This window comes from Oncorhynchus masou, chromosome 27, assembly GCF_036934945.1.
Source record: "Oncorhynchus masou masou isolate Uvic2021 chromosome 27, UVic_Omas_1.1, whole genome shotgun sequence".
Lineage (NCBI taxonomy): Eukaryota > Metazoa > Chordata > Actinopteri > Salmoniformes > Salmonidae > Oncorhynchus > Oncorhynchus masou.
The window spans coordinates 30965038-30988524 of NC_088238.1; the positions used below are offsets into that span (position 1 = coordinate 30965038).

Sequence of the window (23487 nt, forward strand, 5' to 3'; positions counted from 1 at the left end):
CCAACTGTTAGTCTGTTACAGTAGGGCATACAGTATGATCGCCTTGGCAGACCAACACAGCATGATGTGAATAAAATGAAAGACAGAACTGCTGTAATACAGATAGAGTACTAGTCTCTTGTGATTACCTGATGTACTTTAACTTAACTCAACAAGCCAGCAATGACAAAGTCAATCAACACTGAGCAGCTTAAATTTGCTGAATTATAAAGCAAGGTGACTGGTATGATGCCTAAAGGAATTCTCTAGGAGAAAGGGAAGGACATGACAAGGACACTCCTGGGGAGAGAAGGAGACTTGAAAGGTTTGGTGCCATTTAAATATGTGTCACTGGCCATAGCCTGTCTCTACAAACTCGTGGTAGAGTACAAATGTTATGGTCTCTGTAGAAAATAGTGAATAGAAGTATAGTATAATAGTATGAAAAAAATAGAGTAGAATTCTAGAAAAGTAGGAAAACAGTTATCTTCATCTCTTCCCTCTCCTCTCCTGTTCATTCTTCTCCTCTCCTCTCAGCCAGAGAAAATGGCTCTTCTTGTTTTATGAATTGTAGATGAAAAGCGATGGTGGGTGATTTGCAGAAATGAAGCGCTGAGTGATATTTCAGGGTTCTATCTGGGTTACTGGGTCTGTGTGTGGTTCAGTGTGGTTCAGCCTCAGACATCATCTCACTCTCTCTCTCTCTCTCTCTCTCTCTCTCTCTCTCTCTCTCTCTCTCTCTCTATATATGTATATACATATATATATATATATATATATATATATATATATATATATAATCTCCCTCTCTCTCTCTCTGTTGCATCCTGCGTGAACTATTCAAGCTATGTGACTATGTCTTTCCAGGGACCATATGGCACCAAGCTAGGTCTAGGACACTGTGAGCCTGCAGTGTCATCTCGGTTATAGTCCACACAACCACGTGATCAGTGGAAAACACCGTAACCCGACTGATCTTTCTCTCTGTTTGGTATTCTCTTCATCCTTTTTTTACTCTCTCTGTCCATCCTCGCTTCTCTTTTGTATTCTTCTGTTGATCCATGTTTTTCCTCACCATTCTTATCCCTGTGGCGGTGTCCGCTATCCATCTCTCTCCTTTATCCCCCATGTGGTCTCTCCATCTCTCCTCTTCAAAGAGCACTGGCTTACTCAGTTCACATGGGATACTCACAGTGGTAGAGGACATGCTATGTCCTTACAATATAATACATATGATGGCAAATACCAAAGGCATTATTAATCATTTATAAATCACCTGTTATAAATAAATAGTCAACAACTTCTAAATGTCTTCACTCATTTTTATTCATGTTTTTACTTCTCCCTGGCTGACCCGAGAGGTGTGATAGAACTACATACTGGAACCGGCTTTCCTACCCTTAATGAAAGCGCACTACCCACCCAGATCTCTTTTCTTTACAGGGAGGGAGGAACGAATACATCAAGAAGTAAAAAAACAACAACTTTACCCCTAGTCTCCTCTTGTGATTATTTAATCTCAGATGGAGTTTTCCGTGGGCCCATCTCTCCATGCCCCATCGAGACATGGCAGAGGCCAAGGTGGCGTGTAGGGTGAACGACTTGTAACATGACGGAAACACTGTATAAACTGTAGTCTAAACCCGGCCAGCTAGCTATCTCAACCACCCATTTCATTTTTTTGTGCTAAACACACTTGCATTTACAGCAGTGGGGTGAGGGAAGCTAGGTCCATAAGGGGAAACCAACCAACCCACAGCCCACAGCTTCACAGTAGAACAGAGTACGAGTGAGTAGGCTTCTGTGCAGCTGTTTAATAAACAACATCTATGATTTAAGTTGCAAAGAGAAGCAAACTACGCAGCTTGCAGCTGGAATTACTATTAGAGGCTATTTCAAAGGGGTTGGCGCTGCCTCTGAACTGATCTGAAACACAGAGTTGGAGGGAGGGAGGAAAACTGGGTGAGATTAGGAGGTCAGATCTTTAAAATCATACAGATTGACTTAGTTAATTGCAGGCATTATGTGAGCTACAAACCCGACGGTGCCTTGAATTTTTGGCTGTATACTGGAGTGTCTTGCAGTCCTCAACACACTCATGCATTATTTTTGTGCTCACCCTAGCAGCAGAAGGAAGAGCTGTATAAGAGGACTGGAATGCATGTCCTGCAACGGCCTTCTCTTCCACGCCTGGCATGTGAAATATGGGTTATGTCAGCCAACACATACACCATCTGTAGTTAATGCGCAACCTCTGAATCTGAAACACCCTGGTGCCACAACACTTGGAATCTCTAGCAATATCACTGTCATATTGTTAGACCCATAGAGATTCTATGATTTACTTGTGCATCTTGATTTTCATGTGTATGTAATGGTATGGTTAGGCCATCCTTAGACCAGGGGTTCTCAAAGTTTTGGGACCTCTTTGGTGAGAGCAAATTCATCAGGGACCCCCCTCATAATCAGAGCACAAGTGAGTGAGCTAAAACAAAAAATAGCATACAAGGAGTTCTACAATGACTTTGGCAGTGCATGTCAGGACGAACTCAGTCTTGGGCACTGGGAAATAACATTTTAAGGCAAATTTCCTGCAATTCTACACATTTTGCCATGAGGCAGAGATAGAACCTTGCTGTTTTAAAGCTTACATTACAGTGCATTTTTATTATTATTTTTTTATTGGGGAATTACAAGAAGACAAATGTGATAATTGGTGGAGTACTGTGGATATCAATATCCCTGTGAGCCTCCCAGGTCTATGTTGCCCAGGGTTAACTGCACTCAGAGACATACAAATGGTATCCACAAGTTCAGGACTCTGGGGAACTAGGTAACGGGCCTTATTGTCAAAATCCCGAAGTATCCCTTTAAGAACATATATCGTAGATTCATAATATAATTGAATCTCTTCTTGTTTATTTATTTAAGGAGGCGAGTCAGTTAAGAACAAATTCTTATTTACAATGACGGCCTATCCCGGCCAAGCCCTAACCCGGACGACGCTGGGCCAATTGTGTGCCGCCCCATGGGACTCCCAATCACGGCCGGTTGTGGTACAGTTTGGCTTAGACCGCTTCACCACTCAGAAGCCTATAGGCCTATCATCTCCATCTCCATTGATGGAGACCATGAGACATGGTAGGCAACCCTTTGACAAGGCCTACAATGTCATATTGGCCTTTTTCTCTCTCTCTCTCACTCAGACTGTCTGCCTGTCTGGCATAAATCTTACTTGCTGTAACAATCCGGGTGTCGTGGGTGTGGAGTCAAAGGCAGGAGACAGAGAGTACAATGCTGTGCTCTTTTAATGCACTAAACACATCACAGGGTGCTAACAATGATCACGGCCCGAAAACACAGGGAATGTCAAAATGACGATTCAAAAATGCACGACTAGGAACTAACACGTTCCTCTGATACAGAGCAGAAGGTTACAAAGAATAATCCCGCACAACAACCAGGCGGGCCGGCTGTCTAATAAAGACAAACTAATCATACACACAGGTGCTACCAATAAACATACAAGGAGGGGGAGAAAAGACCATCAGTGGCAGCTAATAGGCTGGTGACGACGACCGCCGAGCGCCACCCGACCGGGAAGGGAAACCACCCTCAGTCGGACTCGTGACAGTACCCCCTCCCCGACGCACGGCTCCCACAACGCACTGACACCGGCCTCGAGGTCGCCCCGGAGGACGAGGTGCAGGGCAATCCGGATGGAGGCGATGGAAATCCCACAACATGGATGGATCCAAGATGTCCCCCACCGGTACCCAGCACCTCTCCTCCAGACCGTACCCCTCCCAGTCCACGAGGTACTGCAGGCCCCTCACCCGGCGTCTTGAGTCCAGAATGGCCCGGATCGTATACGCCGGGGACCCCTCGATGTCCAGAGGGGGAAGGGGAGGGACCTCCCGGACCTCACTGTCCTGCAGGGGACCAGCTACCACCGGCCTGAGGAGAGACACATGAAACGAGGGGTTAATAGGATAATAGGAAGGGAGTTGTAATCGATAACACACCTTGTTTATCCTCCTCAGGACTTTAAAGGGCCCTACACACTGCGGACCCAGCTTTCTGCAGGGCAAGCGGAGAGGTAGGTTTCGGGTCGAGAGCCAGACCCTGTCCCCCGGTACAAACACGGGGGCCTCACTGCGGTGGCGGTCAGCACTCCTCTTCTGCAGTCCACTCGCTTTGTGTAGAGATTCCTGGACGGCCCTCCAGGTCTCCTTGGAGCGCTGTACCCATTCCTCCACCGCAGGAGCCTCGGTCTGGCTCGGATGCCATGTTAGTAGAGGAGTGGCGTAGTGAGTTCTGGGCCATTTCAGCCCAGGGAATGTATCGTGCCCACTCCCCTGGCCGATCCTGGCAATACGACCGCAGAAACCTACCCACCTCCTGGTTCAGTCTCTCCACCTGCCCATTACTCTCGGGTAATAACCGGAGGTCAGGCTGACAGAGACCCCCAGACGCTCCATGAACGCCCTCCATACCCGAGAGGTGAATTGGGGGCCCCGATCAGAAACGATGTCCTCCGGCACCCCGTAGTGCCAAAAGACATGGGTGAATAATGCCTCCGCAGTCTGTAGGGCTGTAGGGATACCGGGCAACGGGAGGAGACGGCAGGACTTAGAGAACCGATCCACAATCACTAGAACCGTGGTGTTCCCCTGAGACGGCGGAAGATCGGTCAGGAAATCTACTGATAGATGACCATGGCCGCTGTGGAACGGGGAGGGGTTGTAATTTCCCTCTAGGAAGGTGCCTAGGAGCCTTACTCTGGGCGCACACCGAACAGGAGGAGACATAACCCTTAACGTCCTTAGCCAAAGTAGGCCACCAATACCTCCCCTGAAGGCTCCCCACTGTCCTCGTCACCCCAGGGTGACCCGAGGAGGGTAGGACGTGAGCCCACCGAATCAGCTTGTCCCGAACACCAAGTGGCACGTACCTTCGCCCCGCCGGACACTGAGGCGGCGCAGGCTCCGCCCGTAACGCCCGCTCGATGTCCGAGTCCAACTCCCATACCACTGGTGCTACCAGCTTTGAGGCGGGAAGGATGGGAGTAGGTTCGGTGGACCCATCCTCTGTGTCGTAAAGGCGGGACAGTGCGTCAGCCTTCACGTTCTGGGATCCCGGTCTATAAGACAAAGTAAACCGGAACCGGGTGAAGAACATGGCCCACCTTGCCTGACGTGGGTTAAGTCTCCTAGCTGCCCGAATATACTCCAGATTCTGGTGGTCAGTCCAGATGAGAAAGGGGTGCTTAGCCCCCTCAAGCCAGTATCTCCACACCTTCAGAGCTCTAACCACCGCTAGCAACTCCCGGTCCCCCACATCATAGTTATGCTCCGCTGGGCTGAGCTTCGCTGAGAAGAAAGCACAGGGGCGGAGTTTTGGTGGCGTACCCGAGCGCTGTGATAGCACGGCCCACACCCCAGCCTCGGACGCGTCCACCTCCACTATGAATGCTAGAGAGGGGTCCGGATATGCCAACACGGGTGCATCAGTGAACAACGCCTTCAACTTGTTGAATGCTCCGTCCGCCTCTGCTGACCACTGCAACCGCACCGGGCCCCCTTCAGCAATGAGGTAATGGGAGCCGCTACCTGGCCAAAACCCCGGGTAAACCTCCAGTAGTAGTTGGCAAAACCCAAAAACCACTGCACCTCCTTTACCGTGGTCGGAGTCGGCCAATTACGCACGGCACTAATGCGGTCGCCCTCCATCACCACCCCCGAGGTGGAAATGCGATAACCCAGAAAAGAGACGGCTTGTTTAGAGAACACGCATTTCTCAGCCTTCACATATAGGTCATGCTCCAGCAGTCTCCCAAGCACCTTGCGTACCAAAGATGTGGTACTAAATGCGGTTTTCCACTCATCTCCCTTCCGAATACACACTAGACTATATGCGCTCCTGAGATCCAGTTTTGTGAAGAACTGCGCTCCGTGGAATGATTCCACCGCCGTAGCGATGAGAGGTAGAGGGTAACTATACCCCACTGTGATGGCGTTTAGACCTCTATAATCAATACACGGACGCAAACCTCCCTCCTTTTTCCTCACAAAAAAGAAACTCGAGGAGACGGGTGAGATGGAGGGCCGAATGTACCCCTGTCCCAGCGACTCCGTGACATATGTCTCCATCGCCAACGTCTCCTCCTGGGACAACGGGTACACGTGACTCTTGGGAAGTGCAGCGTTTACCTGGAGATCTATCGTACAATCCCTTCCCGGTCGATAAGGTGGTAATTTAGTCGCTTTCACTTTACTGAAAGCGATTGCCAAATCGGCATACTCGGGGGAAATGCACACGGTGGAACCCTGATCTGGACTCTTCACCGACGTGGCACCGATGGAAACTCAAAAAAACCTTCCAGAACACTCCTCTGACCACCCCTGGAGAACCCCCTGTCTCCACAAAATTTTAGGATTGTGCCGGGCCAGCCAGGGAATCCCCAGCACCACTGGAAACGCAGGCGAATCAATAATAAAAAGACTGATGCGCTCCCTATGATTCCCCTGCGTCACCATGTCCAGTGGGACCGTGGTCTCCCTGACCACACCTGACCCTAATGGCCGGCCATCTAGGGAGTGCACGGGAAAGGGAGAATCTATCGGCACAAGCGGAACCCCTAACTTAAGGGCGAGTCCACGATCCATAAAGTTCCCAGCTGCGCCTGAATCGACTAGCGCCCTATGCTGGGAAGAGGGAAAAAAGTGAAGGAAAAAAGTTAAGACAAACAGGTGGCCAACAAGGGGTTCTGGGTGAGTTTGATGCTGACTCACCTGGGGTGATCGAGAAGCGTTCCGCCTGCCATCTCTACTCCCAGACGGACCCCCCCAGCACCAATCAGACGTGTGTCCTCTCCGACCACAGTTGGTGCAGGGAAAGCCTCCTCCTCGGGTACCCCTCGGCACAGCCCCTCCCAACTCCATCGGAATGGGAGCGGAGGGGCTGGGTGGTGGAACGCACAGGACCCTCTCCGAACGCCCGCGGGCAGCCAGCAGATTGTCCAGTCGAATAGACATGTCTATCAGCTCATCCAGTGACAGAGCGGTGTCCCGACACGCTAACTCCCTGCGGACGTCCTCCCAGAGACTACACCTGTAGTGGTCAAAAAGGGCCCTGTCGTTCCACCCAGATCCTGCTGCCAAGGTCCGGAACTCCAGCGCGTAATCCTGGGCGCACCTCCTCTCCTGCCTGAGATGGAAAAGTCGTTCTCCCACCGCTCGGCTGTCTGGAGGGTGATCAAACACGGCACGGAAGCGGCGGGAAAACTCTGGGTAGTGCTCCCGTGCTGAGTCTGGGCCATTCCAGACTGCATTCGCCCACTCCAGAGCACGACCCGTGAGGCAGGAGATGAGGACACTCACCCTCTCCGCTCCCGAGGGAGTAGGTCTGACGGTGGCCAGGAATAGCTCCAGCTGAAGTAAAAATCCCAGGCACGACTAGGAACTAACACGTTCCTCTGATACAGAGCAGAAGGTTACAAAGAATAATCCCGCACAACAACCAGGCGGGCCGGCTTTCTAATAAAGACAAACTAATCATACACACAGGTGCTACCAATAAACATACAAGGAAGGGGAGAAAAGACAATCAGTGGCAGCTAATAGGCCGGTGACGACGATCACCGAGCGCCACCCGACCGGGAAGGGAAACCACCCTCAGTCGGACTCGTGACACTCGCCTACTGCATCAGGCTCACATCTACCGATCCAATGACAAGGCAGTATTCCACAACTCAAGAATAGCAAAGCGTTCATGTATGTATTCATAGAGCCTCACAGTGGAGGTGTCATAATACCCATAAAACCTAGCGGTCAAACAGGGAAACGGTTCCAATCATTTATCCACCATTAATTTCCCCCCTAGGGGATTTTAGAAACACTTCAACTAAGGGCTGTGTTTCGTGTAGGCTTACCCTGGCATGAAGTTTTGATAAATATCTAAATCCCGGTCGGACAAGGTGACTTTAATTAATATGTTTGTCACTATTTACTCTCAGATTCTAAATGCTAATTAGCATCACAGTAGACATCATGCAAAACTACAAATCCCTGCAAGCTCCTGCATGTCATTTCGAGCTAACACCTTTACAAACAGGCACTGTGTCAATTTAAAACTTGCACAAGACATTTCACAGAATTGTCCATTAAAATAAATGTTGCCAATTTATTATTTACTACATTTAGCTAACGTTAGATAGTTAATGAAGAGATTCTTACCTTTGCCTCAATTCGGAAGTTTCATCCAGAACATCATGACATTTAGTGTTCTTTATGATAGCCACGTTAGCAGCTAATTAGCATTTCAATTTTGGGTGGTAAATACAGGTGAATATATTGATAAAAGTCACCTTGTCCAAGCGAGATTTGCACGGTCATCAAAACATCACACCAGGGTAAGCCTACAGGAAACACAGCCCTTATTTTACATTTTTCTAAGGGTGCATTTGTAAATTCACTCTGGAGTGCCAGAGAGCGTTCTGTGTGATCTGGGCGTTCATAAATTCAGAGTGTTGTCAGATTGTCCGTTCATAAATTCAGAGCGTTTCGCTGATCCTACTGTTCTGACCTCACAATGGCAGTCAAGCACCCTAGCTAACTGGTTAAAGTTGGCTAGCTTGCTAGCTACTTCCAGACATAAATGGCAGAACACTTCACTCTGACCATTTTCTCACCCTAGAAGAGCTGGTTAGGCTGTTTTCATGTTATCCAGAGCGTTGGTGACTGCAACTGTGCTGCTGGCTACAATTGAATTATGCTTTTTTTGTTATTCTGCGCTCTGGCACACTCTGACGAGAGTGCTCCAGAGGGAATTTACGAGCGCACCCTAAAATCCACTATGGGAAAAATGAATGGTGGAAAAACAATTGGAAACATTTCCCTGTTTGACTGCTAGGTTTTATGGGTATTATGACTCATAATGTGGTACTCTATTTCATCCATGTATTCATTATGGCTTTGTGGGACTCTGAGTCCTTTTTTTTCTCTCAGTTTGTTTACGTCATTTGGTTTTACTACAAACCCCACAATGCAAAGCTCCTTCTCCTCTCAATCCACTATGAAGATACAGTAGCCACTCTCTCTCCTGCAATCTGAACAATGACTTCAGAGCGGAGGAAAGGAATTCAATAGCCTAGAATGCGTTATACAGCACGAAATATCTGCATTGAGCTGCTGTTCTCACAAATTACTTTAATGTACCAATCGTAAATATGTGGATACCTACAGAACACGAGAAATACGGCGTCGGTAAGTTTATTGGTTATATGTTTTAGTTTATTGGTTATATATGTTTTAAAAATGCGACGCTCTCGTTTACACCAAAAAAATGTAATTAGTTTCAATCTAATAGGGAATATGCTGCTGTTTCATTTTGTTACACACTATCAACATAACGACGACCACTTGTCTTTTATCTAGTAGTTTACTAACGGTTACTAACGCGTGCTTATTTCATAGGCACCACCACTTCCACGCATTTCACGAGTCTTTGCTCTTTCCATGCATTTGTAGGCTATAGGCTATGAATACATTATGGTTTTACAGCTATAAAAATGAACGCACCAAGCATGACTCGGGGCAATGGAACCTCCGTGATCAGTGCATCTCTTTGCACTCTGTGCCCGCTTAATCGCTTTGTTGGTTGTTGTTACATTGTCTGATACATGAATGGAAGCAAACAAAATACGATACTCTTGTGCAAAGCATTTATTTAGCACTTTATATGCGTGTATTGTGTTTACTCCTCATTGAAAATAAAATAAAGTGTCGACACATTTAAAAAACAAACAAAAAAAACGTTCGAATGGAACATTGTTTGTGTTTTTGGTATTCGGAAATTCCACTGAACCTTCAACCTTGTTTATCTAGTCTCTCTCAGTGAAAATAGGGAGTGAAGCTGACCTCCTAGTGTGCATTGTTCTGAGCGGCATGGGTGTCATCACCACAGATAAAACGTTGAAGTGAAGCAAACACAATGCGAGTGAAATATATGCTATGGGATTCAAAAATAGTGCTATAATATCAAATCGAAGTGGGGGAGATTCACTGTGCGCCCACATTCTGTCAAAACATCCTATTGAGATGCGTTCCCTTATTGACCAAAAACAGTGTTGCAAAGCATATTTATTGGTTGAAGGAGTGCATGTTTGGGATGCTTTATTCATCCCCTAACTGCTTGAAATCTCACCATTGCAGAAATATTGCCATATTGTGTTATGTAGGCCTATCAGTCACACCTCTAGGTGCCTGAAGGCCTACCTTGTCTTGACCTGAAATCATTGGAACACAGTGATTCACTGAACCAGAAACTGGCCTCTGCCCCTGTATCTGTTACAATTGGTTTTTGGTCACTAACTGGCCCTGCTCTTTTTACCCCGGTGGTGTGTGCATGTTTTTCTTCCCTCCCTGTCACAACTGAGCTAAGAAGCCTTTGGTACTGTATAATTTAAAGACTGAAGTTAGAACCCGGCACTTGCGGTTCGATGCATTGCCTCATTTCACAATTTCAACCTCTTTCTAAGTTCAGTCCATGGAGACAGGTGGGGAGGAGGGTTGTATAACATTCAATGTATTCTCAGTGCTTAAATGCCTTCATTGTCTTAAATTGCAAGTGAGGCTTTAAGTGGATTAAGCAGTCTTGATCCTATTTTCAATAGGACTCTTTTAATTAGCTCAGATTTAGAGCCTGTGGTCGGGTAGTATGGGACTTCCTCCCTATGACGGTGGTGATTCTGGAGAAGAGAGACTGTTTCCTTCTTGTGCAACTCTGGTCATAAGCCCGCTGTTGTCTTTAAGTGGACAAAGAACCAACAACACGACGTTGAGTAAATGTAGTGATTTGTTCATGTTTTGTAACTCAGGTCAAGCTTATGCACACATTGTTTGAAAATGGACAAAAGAGTGCAAAAGCAGCATACAGCAAATGACATTTGGATATATGTTAAGGATGTCGAGAGATGTTTGATGGATGAAGACATAGAGCTATGAAGAAGTACTGTAGTTGATCGTTGGTTGTTTGTTTGGATGCTTTGGGCTGCTATGTAGGTTAAGTGGAGACATCTGTGGAGTTCAGAGAAGACCATGTGTTTTCATCATCAAGACTCGCTCCCTTTGTTTATAAATTCCTTCTGCCTATCGGTACACAGGGTGCTCCTTCCATTGAAGAGGTTTTACTGTGTTTACCTTCTACTGAAACAGATAGTTGAGGTAAACATACATTTAGGATCCCGGCGCGTGGAACACATAGCTATTCTACAGCTATATGACGCCCAACCAGCTAATTACCCTCTGTGATCAACACAGAATGTTATTTGAGAATATTCATGTTTCAGTGAAACAGCTGTCTTCAAAACCCTGGTTTTAACCGTTTCACCCCCGGGGTCTTTAGTCTCAAGATGTATGGATGTCCATTAGGTCTTTGATGTTCCAGTGGCATTGATATAGTAGCCGGCTGTATTTGAATATGATTGATATAGTATGCACTGCAAATGTGATATCCTTGAGGTCCTGTCAGTGAACATTTTAACCCCCTTTAAACCAGGGCTGGCTTCCCAAAATGGGTTGAGGTTTTTGGATCCTTGGTGCGAACCATTTGATCTCTCGCCACAGAGTGAAATTTAGAATTCCAGCTTTTAATTGGGAGGTATTGGGCTTTGATGTTGATTTGCCTTATGCATGGGAGGAGAGCCAAGGAGGAGGAGCGCCCTCTATCTATCTACCATTGATGAAATATGAATAGAGTCCAGCAGAGGAAGACAGTACAGCATTAAGACTCCTATTAGTACACCATTTAAGTGACTACAGGTTTGTAACCATAAGCAGGGGTGCTGTAAAATTGGATTCCTAATGGACATTGAGTCTACGGTGGCGTTGCATTCTGCCAAGAGGAGAGATGTTCATATCAAAGAGGGTTGGAATGTATTTCAGTTAAACATGAGGTGGGAATTTGAATAAAAATGTGTACATTGAGAAAGGATGGTAGACGAATGGAATAGTAGAACTGAATGTGGGGAATATTTTCACTGGAATTCCCACCTTTGGAAAAATCCACTGCATCTGGTTCCTTTTGAATGCTGGAATCCTGGAATTTTCAGTGGATTATCCACCATCAATTAAACACACAACAGCTACCAATGTAGCTTCACAGCCTTGGAGAGGGAACATTGCCTCGGTTTCGGGAGATTGTATTTGCTGCACATGGTCTTAAATGATGATTAACAGGAAGAGAAGGGGCCTTTCTCTCCTCGTTAAGACTGATATTGCAGCCAATCAAGCATGTCATTGCTCATCATAATTTAATGAGCTGCGTCAGATCGTGTGAGTGTGTGCATTGAATATAATTTTCCGGCGAGCATTCAAACAAAATACTTTATATTTAGCATATAACCACGGCCTGGTGTTTACTTTTGTAATCTCAATGTTTTACCCACAGCAGCCTATGGAAACACATAAATAATCCTCACCATATAAACACCCTCAAGCGAATGATAGAATAACAGAATGGAGCGGTTGGGTAGTGAAGTGCTGCCCTTGAATGGCCCTGGCCCTTGTGCAATGCATGTAGTAGAGTGGAGGAGTTTGAGGCCTGCTATGTAGTGGGGGTCTGTGTCAGGCCTGGGGCTGTCCTTCTCCCCTGGCTGCTGTCGCCTGCCCCCCTCTGGGGGGATGTCACTGGGCCGAGGGGTGGGTGGCGGGCCCTGCCTGGCGACGTGTGTCAGGAGGCCTTATTGTTGGACGTACCCACCCTACCCAACACCCCCTACCCCCGTGGGATTAGCAGGTTGTTTGGCAGGGTGAACGGGGCCTGTGGTCCCATTCCTTCATTATATTACACCCCCCTGCCTCCTTAATGAACACTGCCCCGGGGCACAGGGAGGCGTGGCCCCACAACGCCACCCCAGCTTGTAATTGCTTCTTCATCCGCTCCCCTCTGCTGTCTTCATCCATTAGGCTTCATCTACTAGCTGCGGCCGGGCCAACACAGGCAATCATTTAGGGATGATGATCGCTGGAGGGAGTTGCCCTAGTCAATATTGGAACTCCCTGGTGAATTAGACAGGCACAGTGGGATCAGAGAGAGAGGGGGGGGGAGAAGGAAGGGAGAGGGATGGGGAAAGGGAGGGAAAGAGGGAGCTAAACCTCTGACATGTTAGCAGAGCTGGTGTTATAGGTAGACAGGGGCAACTAGCCATGTATATTTTATTCCTCCGCTCCAACAAAATATTTTTGTGTTTATTTACAATGACAATCATGCACAACACCTTATCAATTTAATATGGTTGGTGAATACTAGACTGGATTGAAAAATGCTGCTTTTAGCCTGTTTGTGCTATCCCATTACTGCAGCTCTATTTACTTTCAGTTGAAAATACAAGAAACGTCACTCCAACCCATTTTATTATATAAAAACACACAGAAAAAAACACTGCTACTTTCCGGGTCTTATTTCTTACAAAATCAGCATGTTGACCTTTTCACCCCCTGTGGCAACGCAGCCTAACAACTGGACTGAGAGGGCATCACTATAGCTACATACTGTACATAGTATATGCATGTATGTCCTATTAATGTATTACTTAATGTACATTAAAATGACACTACTGTAAAATAGATATATTTAAAGGACAGTGCTGTGAAATAGATATATTTAAAAGCCAGGGTTTTAAAAAAGGGGTGATATTAGCCTATTCATTGTTCTGTAGAAATTGCTTCCCCTCTGAGTGATTTCATGTATTCCTTTCAGGCCTATAGAGCCTACTTATTGAACTGGACCCTATATTTAAACCATACTGATATAAATCCTACTGTAGGTACATTGTAATGAAGGAGCCTTCCTATTCCAGAGGTCTATCTACTGTATGGTCACCGTGGTTTCCCTGATACCAATCTGTGAACCCAGTAAGAGGTTAATGGGGCGTGTTCTATTATGAATTCCCAGGTCGTGCTCATCAACACTGCGACAGCGGAGGTGGGGGTGGGGTGGGGGGGGGACTAAAGTAGTGACAGGCTGTCACCAGCGTTGTCAGAAACGAATGCTATATTCATAGACGACAATCATTGGGATTGATGTGTGAAAGGAACTATTGATGCGTTTTGAGTTTTTGGTGCACATGTTCATTTTTAAAGGGGCAAAAAAAGAACAGATTCCCTAAGAAATTGATTTCCAGGGGTGTTGAGTTATATAGTGTCCAATGGCTGTGTAATTTCAGTTTTGCTGTATTGATCATGGGCTCTGCTTGTGTCTCAAAATGGCACCTTATTCCCTTTAAAGTGCAATACTGTTGACTAGAGCGCTATGTGCACTATAAAGGGAATATGGTACCATTTGGGTCGCAGCAGCCATTGAGACTCTGTGACCCACACAACACACCAGTCACCGTCTGACAACCTCTTGTTCTCAGTTATTAAAAGGAACAATAAGAGGTATGTTATTCATGCATTATTAATGCTTTATAATGAATTGTCATTGTTGTGGTTGAACCAGGCTTTTATGTGCGGTGATGCTTGTGTTAGAGGTGTTAATACATTATGAATGCCTAATAAAATGGGTTGTTGTGGTTGGTCGTACGAAGGTTGAACCAGGCCTTTCTATGCAGTGATGGTCCTGGTTGTGTTCGAGGCCAGCGAGAAGGCTCTCTCCTCTTGGCAGGCAGAAAACATGTCAGTGTCAGGAGTGGGCAGGGAGTGGGCTGTTTGCAGAGATTGAAGGTTACTCTCCCCCATATCTTCTTATCTCTCTCTCTCTCTCTCTCTCTCTCTCTCTCTCTCTCTCTCTCTCTCTCTCTCTCTCCTACTCTCTCACTCTTTTATTCTGCCTGTCTATCTTTTCTCTTCCTCTCTCTGTCTGTTGATCTGTCTGTCGGGTGGTTCTCTCTGTCTGTTGATTTGTCTGTCGGGTGGTTCTCTCTGTCTCTCTCTCTCCCCTACTCTCTCTCTCTTTATTCTGCCTGTCTATCTTTTCTCTTCCTCTCTCTGTCTGTTGATCTGTCTGTCGGGTGGTTCTCTCTGTCTGTTGATTTGTCTGTCGGGTGGTTCTCTCTGTCTGTTGATTTGTCTGTCGGGTGGTTCTCTCTGTCTGTTAATCTGTCTGTCGGGTGGTTCTCTCTGTCTGTTGATCTGTCTGTCGGGTGGTTCTCTCTGTCTGTTGATCTGTCTGTCGGGTGGTTCTCTCTGTCTGTTGATTTGTCTGTCGGGTGGTTCTCTCTGTCTGTTGATTTGTCTGTCGGGTGGTTCTCTCTGTCTGTTGATTTGTCTGTCGGGTGGTTCTCTCTGTCTCTCTCTCTCTTTGTTATTTTCTCTCTTTACCCACTGCTCTCCATATCCGTCTTTCCATCTGTCTTTTTTTACCTGCTCTCCTCCCATTTGTCTATTTCGCTCCCTCTCTTTTGTCTCTTTCAATCCTTCTGTTTGTCCATTCTTCCTCCTCCCCAGATACTTCCGTAATGTTGTTGTGGTCTCTCTAGGGCAGAGAAACAGACAGAGCGACTGAGGATGGTAAAGTAGTAAAACCTCACTGGCTCTCTGTGTCGTGTCTACCTCTTCCACTATCTCTATGCATTTACCTACAGTATGTTCCCATCTCCCCATTCGGCTCCCCAAATTAATATGGATCATATCTGGGCATGGAGCATGTTGCTGCTTCTATCACAAGACACACAAAGGCTTCCGTTGAGTACAGAACCCCACCACTGAGCTGGTGCCTGGCCACAATTAATTTAGGTGTTCATCTACATGAAAGAGATAGAGATCACTACCACCACAGTTGGTTGTAATCAAAGCGTATAGAACACTGTCTCTGTCTGTGTCCCAATTAAATTACACCCTATTCCCTATGTAGTGCACTACTTTTGACCAGAACCCTATGGGTCCCCTAGGATACCATTTGCGACGCACAAACTCTCTCTTTCTGGGTTGTGTTTTGTGTTGGTAAAGTACAACGTAGCAGGCCAGATGGCTTTAATGTTTCCCTGGCTCTCCATGTCCTTGGCTCCTGTTTTGTCTGTGTTGTTGAAGGGTGATGTTTGAATGCTGCTCTGGCTCGGAAAAGCAGAAAGTATGATCCATCGTCGTGGTATGATTGTACTCTAGGCTGTTCTGCTTGCCCAGCTCTCATCACTCTTTCATGTGAGTGATAATGATGTCTCTCTCTCTCTCTAAGCATCACAACTATTATTTTACCCTGCTGATTTAAAACTCTTCCCTCTCCCTGTCGCACATACAATATGAATAAATATATTTGGCTGCCAGTGTTTGACTTGATACTACCTGAGCTGCTGGTGAGGTGTTAGATTTCCATTCCATTAGATCAATTCACACAACACACAATATACTGTGTTAGTTTTCCATTCACGTCACTTGCAAGCACACACACACACCACATGAATCAGCTCGATGCGGCTGGGCAGATGATGGTTTGACCTTGGCTGCTGTAAAGCATCATCTTACCTGTCAGTGTGTGTGTGTGTGTGTGTTAGAGGTCGACCGAATATGATTTTTCAATGCCGATACCGATTATTGGGGGATCAGAAAAGTCGATACTTATTCATCGGCCGATTTATTATTATTTTTTTTATGTATTTGTGATAAAGACAATTACAACAATACTGAATGAACACTTATTTTAACTTAATATAATACATCAATAAAATAAAATCAATTTAGCCTCAAGTAAATAATGAAACATGTTCAATTTGGTTTAAATAATGCAAAAACAAAGTGTTGGAGGAGAAAGTAAAAGTGCAATATGTGCTATGTAAGAAAGCTAACGTTTCAGTTCCTTGCTCAGAACATGAAAACATATGAAAGCTGGTGGTTCTTTCAATATTCCCAGGTAAGTTTTAGGTTGTAGTTATTATAGGAATTATAGGACTATTTTGACATTTTTTACAATTTTTAATTTAAAGGAATTATAGGACTATTTTTAAAAATTTGTAAAATTTTTAATTTAAAGGAATTATAGGACTATTTTTTATATTTTTTATTTATTTTAATTTCACCTTTATTTAACCAGGTAGGCTAGTTGAGAACAAGTTCTCATTTGCAACTGTGGCCAAGATAAAGCGTAGCAAATCGACACATACAACAACACAGAGTTAAACATGGAATAAACTAAACATACAGTCAATAATACAGTAGAACAAAAGAAAACAAACAATCTATATACAGTGAGTGCAAATGAGGTAAGTTAAGGAAATAAATAGGCCATGGTGGCGAAGTAATTACAATATAGAAATTAAACACTGGAATGGTAGATCGGCAGAAGATGAATGTGCAGGTAGAGATACTGGGGTGCAAAGGAGCAAAATAAATAAATACGAGTATGGGGATGAGGTAGGTAGATAGATGGGCTGTTTACAGATGAGCTATGTACGGGTGCAGTGATCTTTAAGCTGCTCTGACAGCTGGTGCTTAAAGCTAGTGAGGGAGATGTGAGTCTCCAGCTTCAGAGATTTTTGCAATTCGTTTCAGTCATGGGAAAGACGACCAAAGGAGAAATTGGCTTTGGGGGTGACCAGTGAGATATACCTGCTGGAGCGCGTTTTCCCTCTATACCATTTGTATTTAATTAACCGTTGACTATTGGATGTTCTTATAGTCATTTTAGTATTGCCAGTGTAACAGTATAGCTTCCGTCCCTCTCCTCGCTCCTCCCTGGGCTCGAACCAGCAACACAACAACAACAGCGACCACATCGAAGCAGCGTTACCCATGCAGAATAAGGGAACCAACCACCCCAAGGCTCAGAGCGAGTAGCGTGCGCTAACTAGCCAGCCATTTCACTTCGGTTACACCAGCCTCATCTCGGGAGTTGATAGGCTTGAAGTCATAAACAGCGCAATGCTTGACGCACAACGAAGAGCTGCTGGCAAAACGCACGAGCGTGCTGTTTGAATCAATGTTTACGCACCTGCTTCTGCCTTCCACCGCTCAGTCAGATGCATAGATACTTCTATGCTTGTATGCTCAGTCGTAGTGATTATGATTGATTGTTTTTTATAAGATACGTTTAATGCTAGCTAGCAACTTACCTTGGCTTACTGTATTTGCGTAACAGGCAGTCTCCTTGTGGAGTGCAACGAGAGAGAGGCAGGTCGCGTTGGACTAGTTAACTGTAAGGATGCAAGATTGGATCCCCGAGCCGACAAGGTGAAAATCTGTCATTCTGCCCCTGAACGAGGCAGTTAACCCACCGTTTCTAGGCCATTATTGAAAATAAGAATGTGTTCTTAACTGACTTGCCAAGTTGAATAAAGATTAAATAAAGGTGTAAAAATAAAATATATGTTTTTTTATTTAAATCGGCGCCCAAAAATACAGATTTCCGATTGTTATGAAAACTTGAAATCGGCCCTAATTAACCGGCCATTCCGATTAATTGGTCGACCTCTAGTGTGTGTGTGTGTGTGTATGTGTGATCTGTTTCCTTGCCCTGCCTGGTTCAGGGTCTGGCTCAACACACACACACACAACCACAAACCAAACGCACATCCTCCCTCAGGTCCTTTATATCCTGTCTTGGACATCCACAGACAAGCCAGTTTAACTTTATGTTAGTTTGACATTCAAAGGGGTTTTATTGTAATTCACTGTTGGTCCATGCCTGTTTTTCACCCAGCGAAAAGCTGAGTGGGTATTTAGACGAATTGAAAATCATTTTATCCTGGTGCGCTGGTTGAAATGGCTTCGTTCTCCTTAAAGTGAGTAGGCTACACACATGGTACTTAACAATCTACATAGGTTGTTCTGTCACACTCGTTGATGGAAGGATCGGATCCAGGCGCAGCGTACTTAGAGTTCCACATGTTTAATAAATATGCAACTCACCAAAAACAATACAGAACGCAACATGACGTTCTGGGCTGCTCACAGGCAGCTACACAAAAACAAGATCCCACAAACAACAGGTGGGAAAAGGCTGGCTAAATATGATCCCCAATCAGAGACAACGATAGACAGCTGCCTCTGATTGGAAACCATACAAGGCCAACAAAGAAATAGAAAACATAGATTGCCCACCCTAGTCACACCTTGACTTAACCAAATAGAGAATGAAAAGGATCTCTAAGGTCAGGGCGTGACATATTCAATATTCCCAGTTGCTTCGAAGAGACCAGAATAGAATAACAGTGTATTCTGCCATATTCCCAGTCACCTTGCCATGGTTAAATGTGGTGGTTCGCACTTTCAGTTTTGTGCGAATGATACCATCTATTCACTGTTTCTGGTTAGGGTAGGTTTTAATATTCACAGTGAGTCCGACATCTATACACTTTATGAAAAACTGTCTCAGTGTATTAATCCAAATTATTTTCGCAAGATACCCAGAACATATCCCAGTCCATGTGATCAAAACAATCCTTAAGTGTGGATTGCGATTGGTCAGCCCATTGTTGAATAGTCCTTAGCACGGGTACTTCCTGTTTGAGTTTCTGCCTATATGAAGGGAAGAGCAAAATGGAGTCATGGTCAGATTTGCCCCGAAAAGAGGGCGGGGGAGGGCCTTGTAAGCATGTCGGTTTGTTAGCTGTGGTCGAGTGTTTTACCCACGCGAGTACAGTCAATATGTTGATAGAACTTCGGCAGCCTAGTCCTCAAATTTGCAATGAATCGTTAAACAATGAGTCGATAATCATGAAACACACCTCTGTCCTTCTGCTTCCCGGAAGAGATATTTATTCCTGTCTGTGCGATGAACTGAGAATCCCTCTGTCTGGATTGATTTCGATAGAATAGACAGAGAGACATGTTTCCGTGAAACAAAGTGTGTTACAGGCCCTGATGTCTTTCTGGAAAGAAATCCTTGCCCTGAGCTCCTCAACTTTGTTATCGAAAGACTGAACATCAGCAAGTAATATACTCGGAAGCGATGGGTGGTGTGCACGCCTCCTAAGTCAAACCAGCAGGCCGCTCTGAGTGCCTCTCCTCCACCGGCGAGGTTTTGGGTCGGCCTCTGGAATCCGTTTAATATCCCTGGGGAGAGCAAACAAGGGATCTGCTTCGGGGAAGTCGTATTCCTGGTCGTAATGATGTTAGTTCTGGTAAGTTATCGCCGCTCTGATAGTTCTTCCCGGCTGTATGTAATTACACAAAACATTTCCTGAGCTAATAATGTAAAAAATAATACATTAAAAAAATGAAATACTGCAAAGTTTCGTAAGAGGTAGTCAGATGACATCTCCGTCGGCGCCAGATTCCTCCAATCCTCAATGGGTGTTCCATGCCATTTTGGGAATTTCAGATTCTCTCCGACTGCCTAGTTTTTATTTTGGGGATTGTTAGTTCTCAAAGATGATCTTATTAAAAAAAATCTATTGCTCTATCTTTTATCTTTTCTCAATACTTTGTCTGGTTTTAGTCATTTAGGTTTAAGCTGAAAACGTTTTACCATCCCGAAAAGTATTGATATTGCCACTGGGTGGTAGAGGTTTTGCCTAAAAGAGTCTGTGCTTAATTTATTGAGTTGACTATACCGCCGACTGTTACCCACTCCACTTAGTCTCCTACTTAACCTGTCTTTTGGAGTTTTTTTTCTGTCTGCATGTTTATCCAACTAAACAGAAAGCCTTTAAACCATTAAGGCGGAAACCAGAATTCTGTTAGGCTTTTCCTGAATAATAATAACCCGGTTCTCTCTCAAGTTGTTTGTCTGGGGACGCTGTGTCTTCTCTTCCTCCTCCTTCTCATCATTGATTGAATGGGGCCTTTTTTTTGCATTCTTTCAGCATCAACACCAAAGGTTGGCATTGCAAAGCATTCTGGGATGCCCCTTTGTTTCCTGGCCTTTTTACTGGCTGTGAGGATTCCTTCGATTTATTCATTAGGCAGCTTTTGTATCCTTGTCATTTAACAGTCTTTGTGTTACTCAACCATGACCTATTAATTTCAAAGCAAGAGTGGATTGAAGTTGTTTGCTGAATATTTTCTTTTATGAGTAAGAAGTAACTTATTGAGTAAGAAGTAACTTATTCAGCAGTGGCTGACCCAGACTGACATCCCTGGCCTCCAGTATTAGTAAATTCTGTACCGAGTTGCCTCTGGTCTGGCATTTCAAGTTTATACAGTACGTGGAGTGAGGGTGTAGTCTAGATCACATCTCTGTACTGTGGATATCTGATGAAGAATCGAACATGGCACTTTTTTTCACAAGGTAACTACACCAAGAAGAAGCTGCCATAGTCCGGCCTGTTATGATATTGCATATCTGTCAGACAGGTTACAGTCCAGTTCAAACGAACCTCAGACTGGAGTCATTCCTAGGGCTGGTGTCTCTTACACTTCACTTCCCGACCGATGGGCCACTGAAACCAAATGCAGTGGGACGGCTGCTAGTGAAGTGGCCCGCTTTGCCCACAAGCCCTTAACCCCACGACTCCTTTCCTCTCTCTCATTCCTTTTCATCTCCACCTGGTCCCTTTATTTGACTCCTTCACTTCCCCTCAGGGGCGAACATTTAGTCCTAAGTGTCTGCGGCAAAGTGCAGTTCAGCAAAAAGTCTGCGTAATGTATACCCTTTGTGTGGGCGAGTGGGCTGGAAAGGACTGTGGCAGTCCCGCTGTGAAAGCTTTTGTGTGGGACCTTAATGCAAAGTGTTCATGTGATGACAGATGGAGACCTGGGGCTATAGTCAATGCAGCAGGAGAGGGAAGAGATACTGTATGCACAACACTGGAGAACACTTAGCCTCTATACAGCCACCTTTCTGTGTGTCAGTGGATAGGGAATAGGAGGTTTGGAGAGAATGAGAATATGGTTGGTTCCCATGCTTGAACCTACGCCAAAAACAGCATTGGCTTGGATAATCAGCGAGCATTCATACTTTATAGTCTGAATACAATTCTCCATTTGATGGCAGATGCCAAAATGTGTATTTTCATCTTTCAATTTTGTCATCTTGAATAAGTCAATAAAATGTGACTCACCACCTGGATTTGGTCTTACGTAGCAACATTTGAAATTGTGTTTTTTACATTTGATAAAGTAGAGACTCAGAGCTACAAAATGGTATGTCATTCACTGCATTTTTGAGGAACAATGTGGAAGTAATTCTGCTTTGAAAGTTGATAAACTTGTAAACTCACTTTTGAGAAAATGGCCTTTAAATGTTTTGGTATTTTAGTGAAGAGCTCTTCTTTGTCTACACCCATTCAGCATCGTTCTCATCCTCTTAAGCTTTAGCCCCACCCATCTCAATTTGCTCTCGGAGCGTTCAGAGTGCACACTTGACGTATGGATAACATGAAAACAGCATAACCAGACTGCTGGCAACAATTACATTATGCTTTTTTGCAGACGTTTACTGATACCAGCCTTATTCAATGGGTGTTGTACACTTTAGCTTAAGCTATGTACTGTAGCTAGCTAGCTAGGTAAACAATGAACATAGCTAGGTAAATAACGCGTAAGATCACACACGTCACATAACGTTAGCTAACGAGCCAGCCAGCTAATGTTAGCTAGTTAAACAACAATGAACATAGTGCCAAATCATGTCGTTGCTATGCTGCATGAATATACCCAGAGCTAACCAACCAGGTTCAATGTTAGCTAGCTAACATTAGGCTCTAACTAACAAAGCAAGCAGCTCTGGGATACGAATGATAATGTCAGCGAGGGAGCCAGCCAGCTAACCTTAGCTAGCTAGTTAACAGTACACTTTAGCTTGAAATGAAACCACTTTCTGTCAAAATTAGAAATGTTTAATATCTGAAAATGTAGCTAGCTATCTTACCTGTATACAGCATCATGCATGATGTCAGGGATTCCATGCCACGGTTGCCCTTAGTGTGAAGATGTAATCCAGAGACAGGTGTTTTCTCCATCTCTCATATCTAGATATCATACTTTAATTCCACTGATTTCAAAATTTGATCCTCCAGAAAGTGTAGAGCAAACCTTATTCAGCTCCATTACACAATATTTTTTTTAAAAAGTTGCATTCAACAGGATTTCCAACACAGACTGACCAGCTCAAAAAGACAGAAGCCTTCTGTATGCCAGACCAATCCAAACTCCTCTCTAGGCATGTCCAGCCCACTCATTATCTCAGCCAATCATGGTTTTATTTATTTTTTATTTAACTTTTATTTAACTAGGCAAGTCAGTTAAGAACAAATTCTTATTTACAATGATGGCATACCCCGGCCAAACCCTAACCCGGACGGCGCTGGACCCATTGTGCGCCACGCAATGGGACTCCCAATCACGGCCAGTTGTGATACAGCCTGGAATCGAACCAGGGTCTGTAGTGACACCTCTAGCACTGAGATGCAGTGTCTTAGACCGGCCAGGATAATAGCTTGATGATTGGATTGATATGAATCGGAATCCAGGCAATTCTTTTATTTATTCATCAGTTTACCTAAGGAATGTCCCCACTCCACTCCAGACATCCTCCTCAGCACCTGCGGTGGTGTTTAAATCTCTCCAGGTTGGTTTTGACCTGGAGTCGCGCCATGATCCTCTTTGATGTTGGCCCTAATGCAGTGCGAAA

General features: G+C 44.9%; 1 protein-coding gene across 4 annotated transcripts in view; it reads left to right on the forward strand.

Moving 5' to 3' along the window:
- Positions 1-9068: 9068 nt before the first annotated feature.
- LOC135515992 (dedicator of cytokinesis protein 4-like) overlaps positions 9069-23487 on the forward strand; it is a 137720-nt gene continuing 123301 nt past the window's right edge. For all 4 annotated transcript variants that reach the window (XM_064939909.1, XM_064939913.1, XM_064939912.1 and 1 more), the window contains exon 1: positions 9069-9245. In XM_064939909.1, coding sequence (XP_064795981.1) covers positions 9209-9245 — 37 coding nt within the window. In that variant the 5' untranslated portion in view covers positions 9069-9208. The remainder of the gene's footprint in view (positions 9246-23487) is intronic.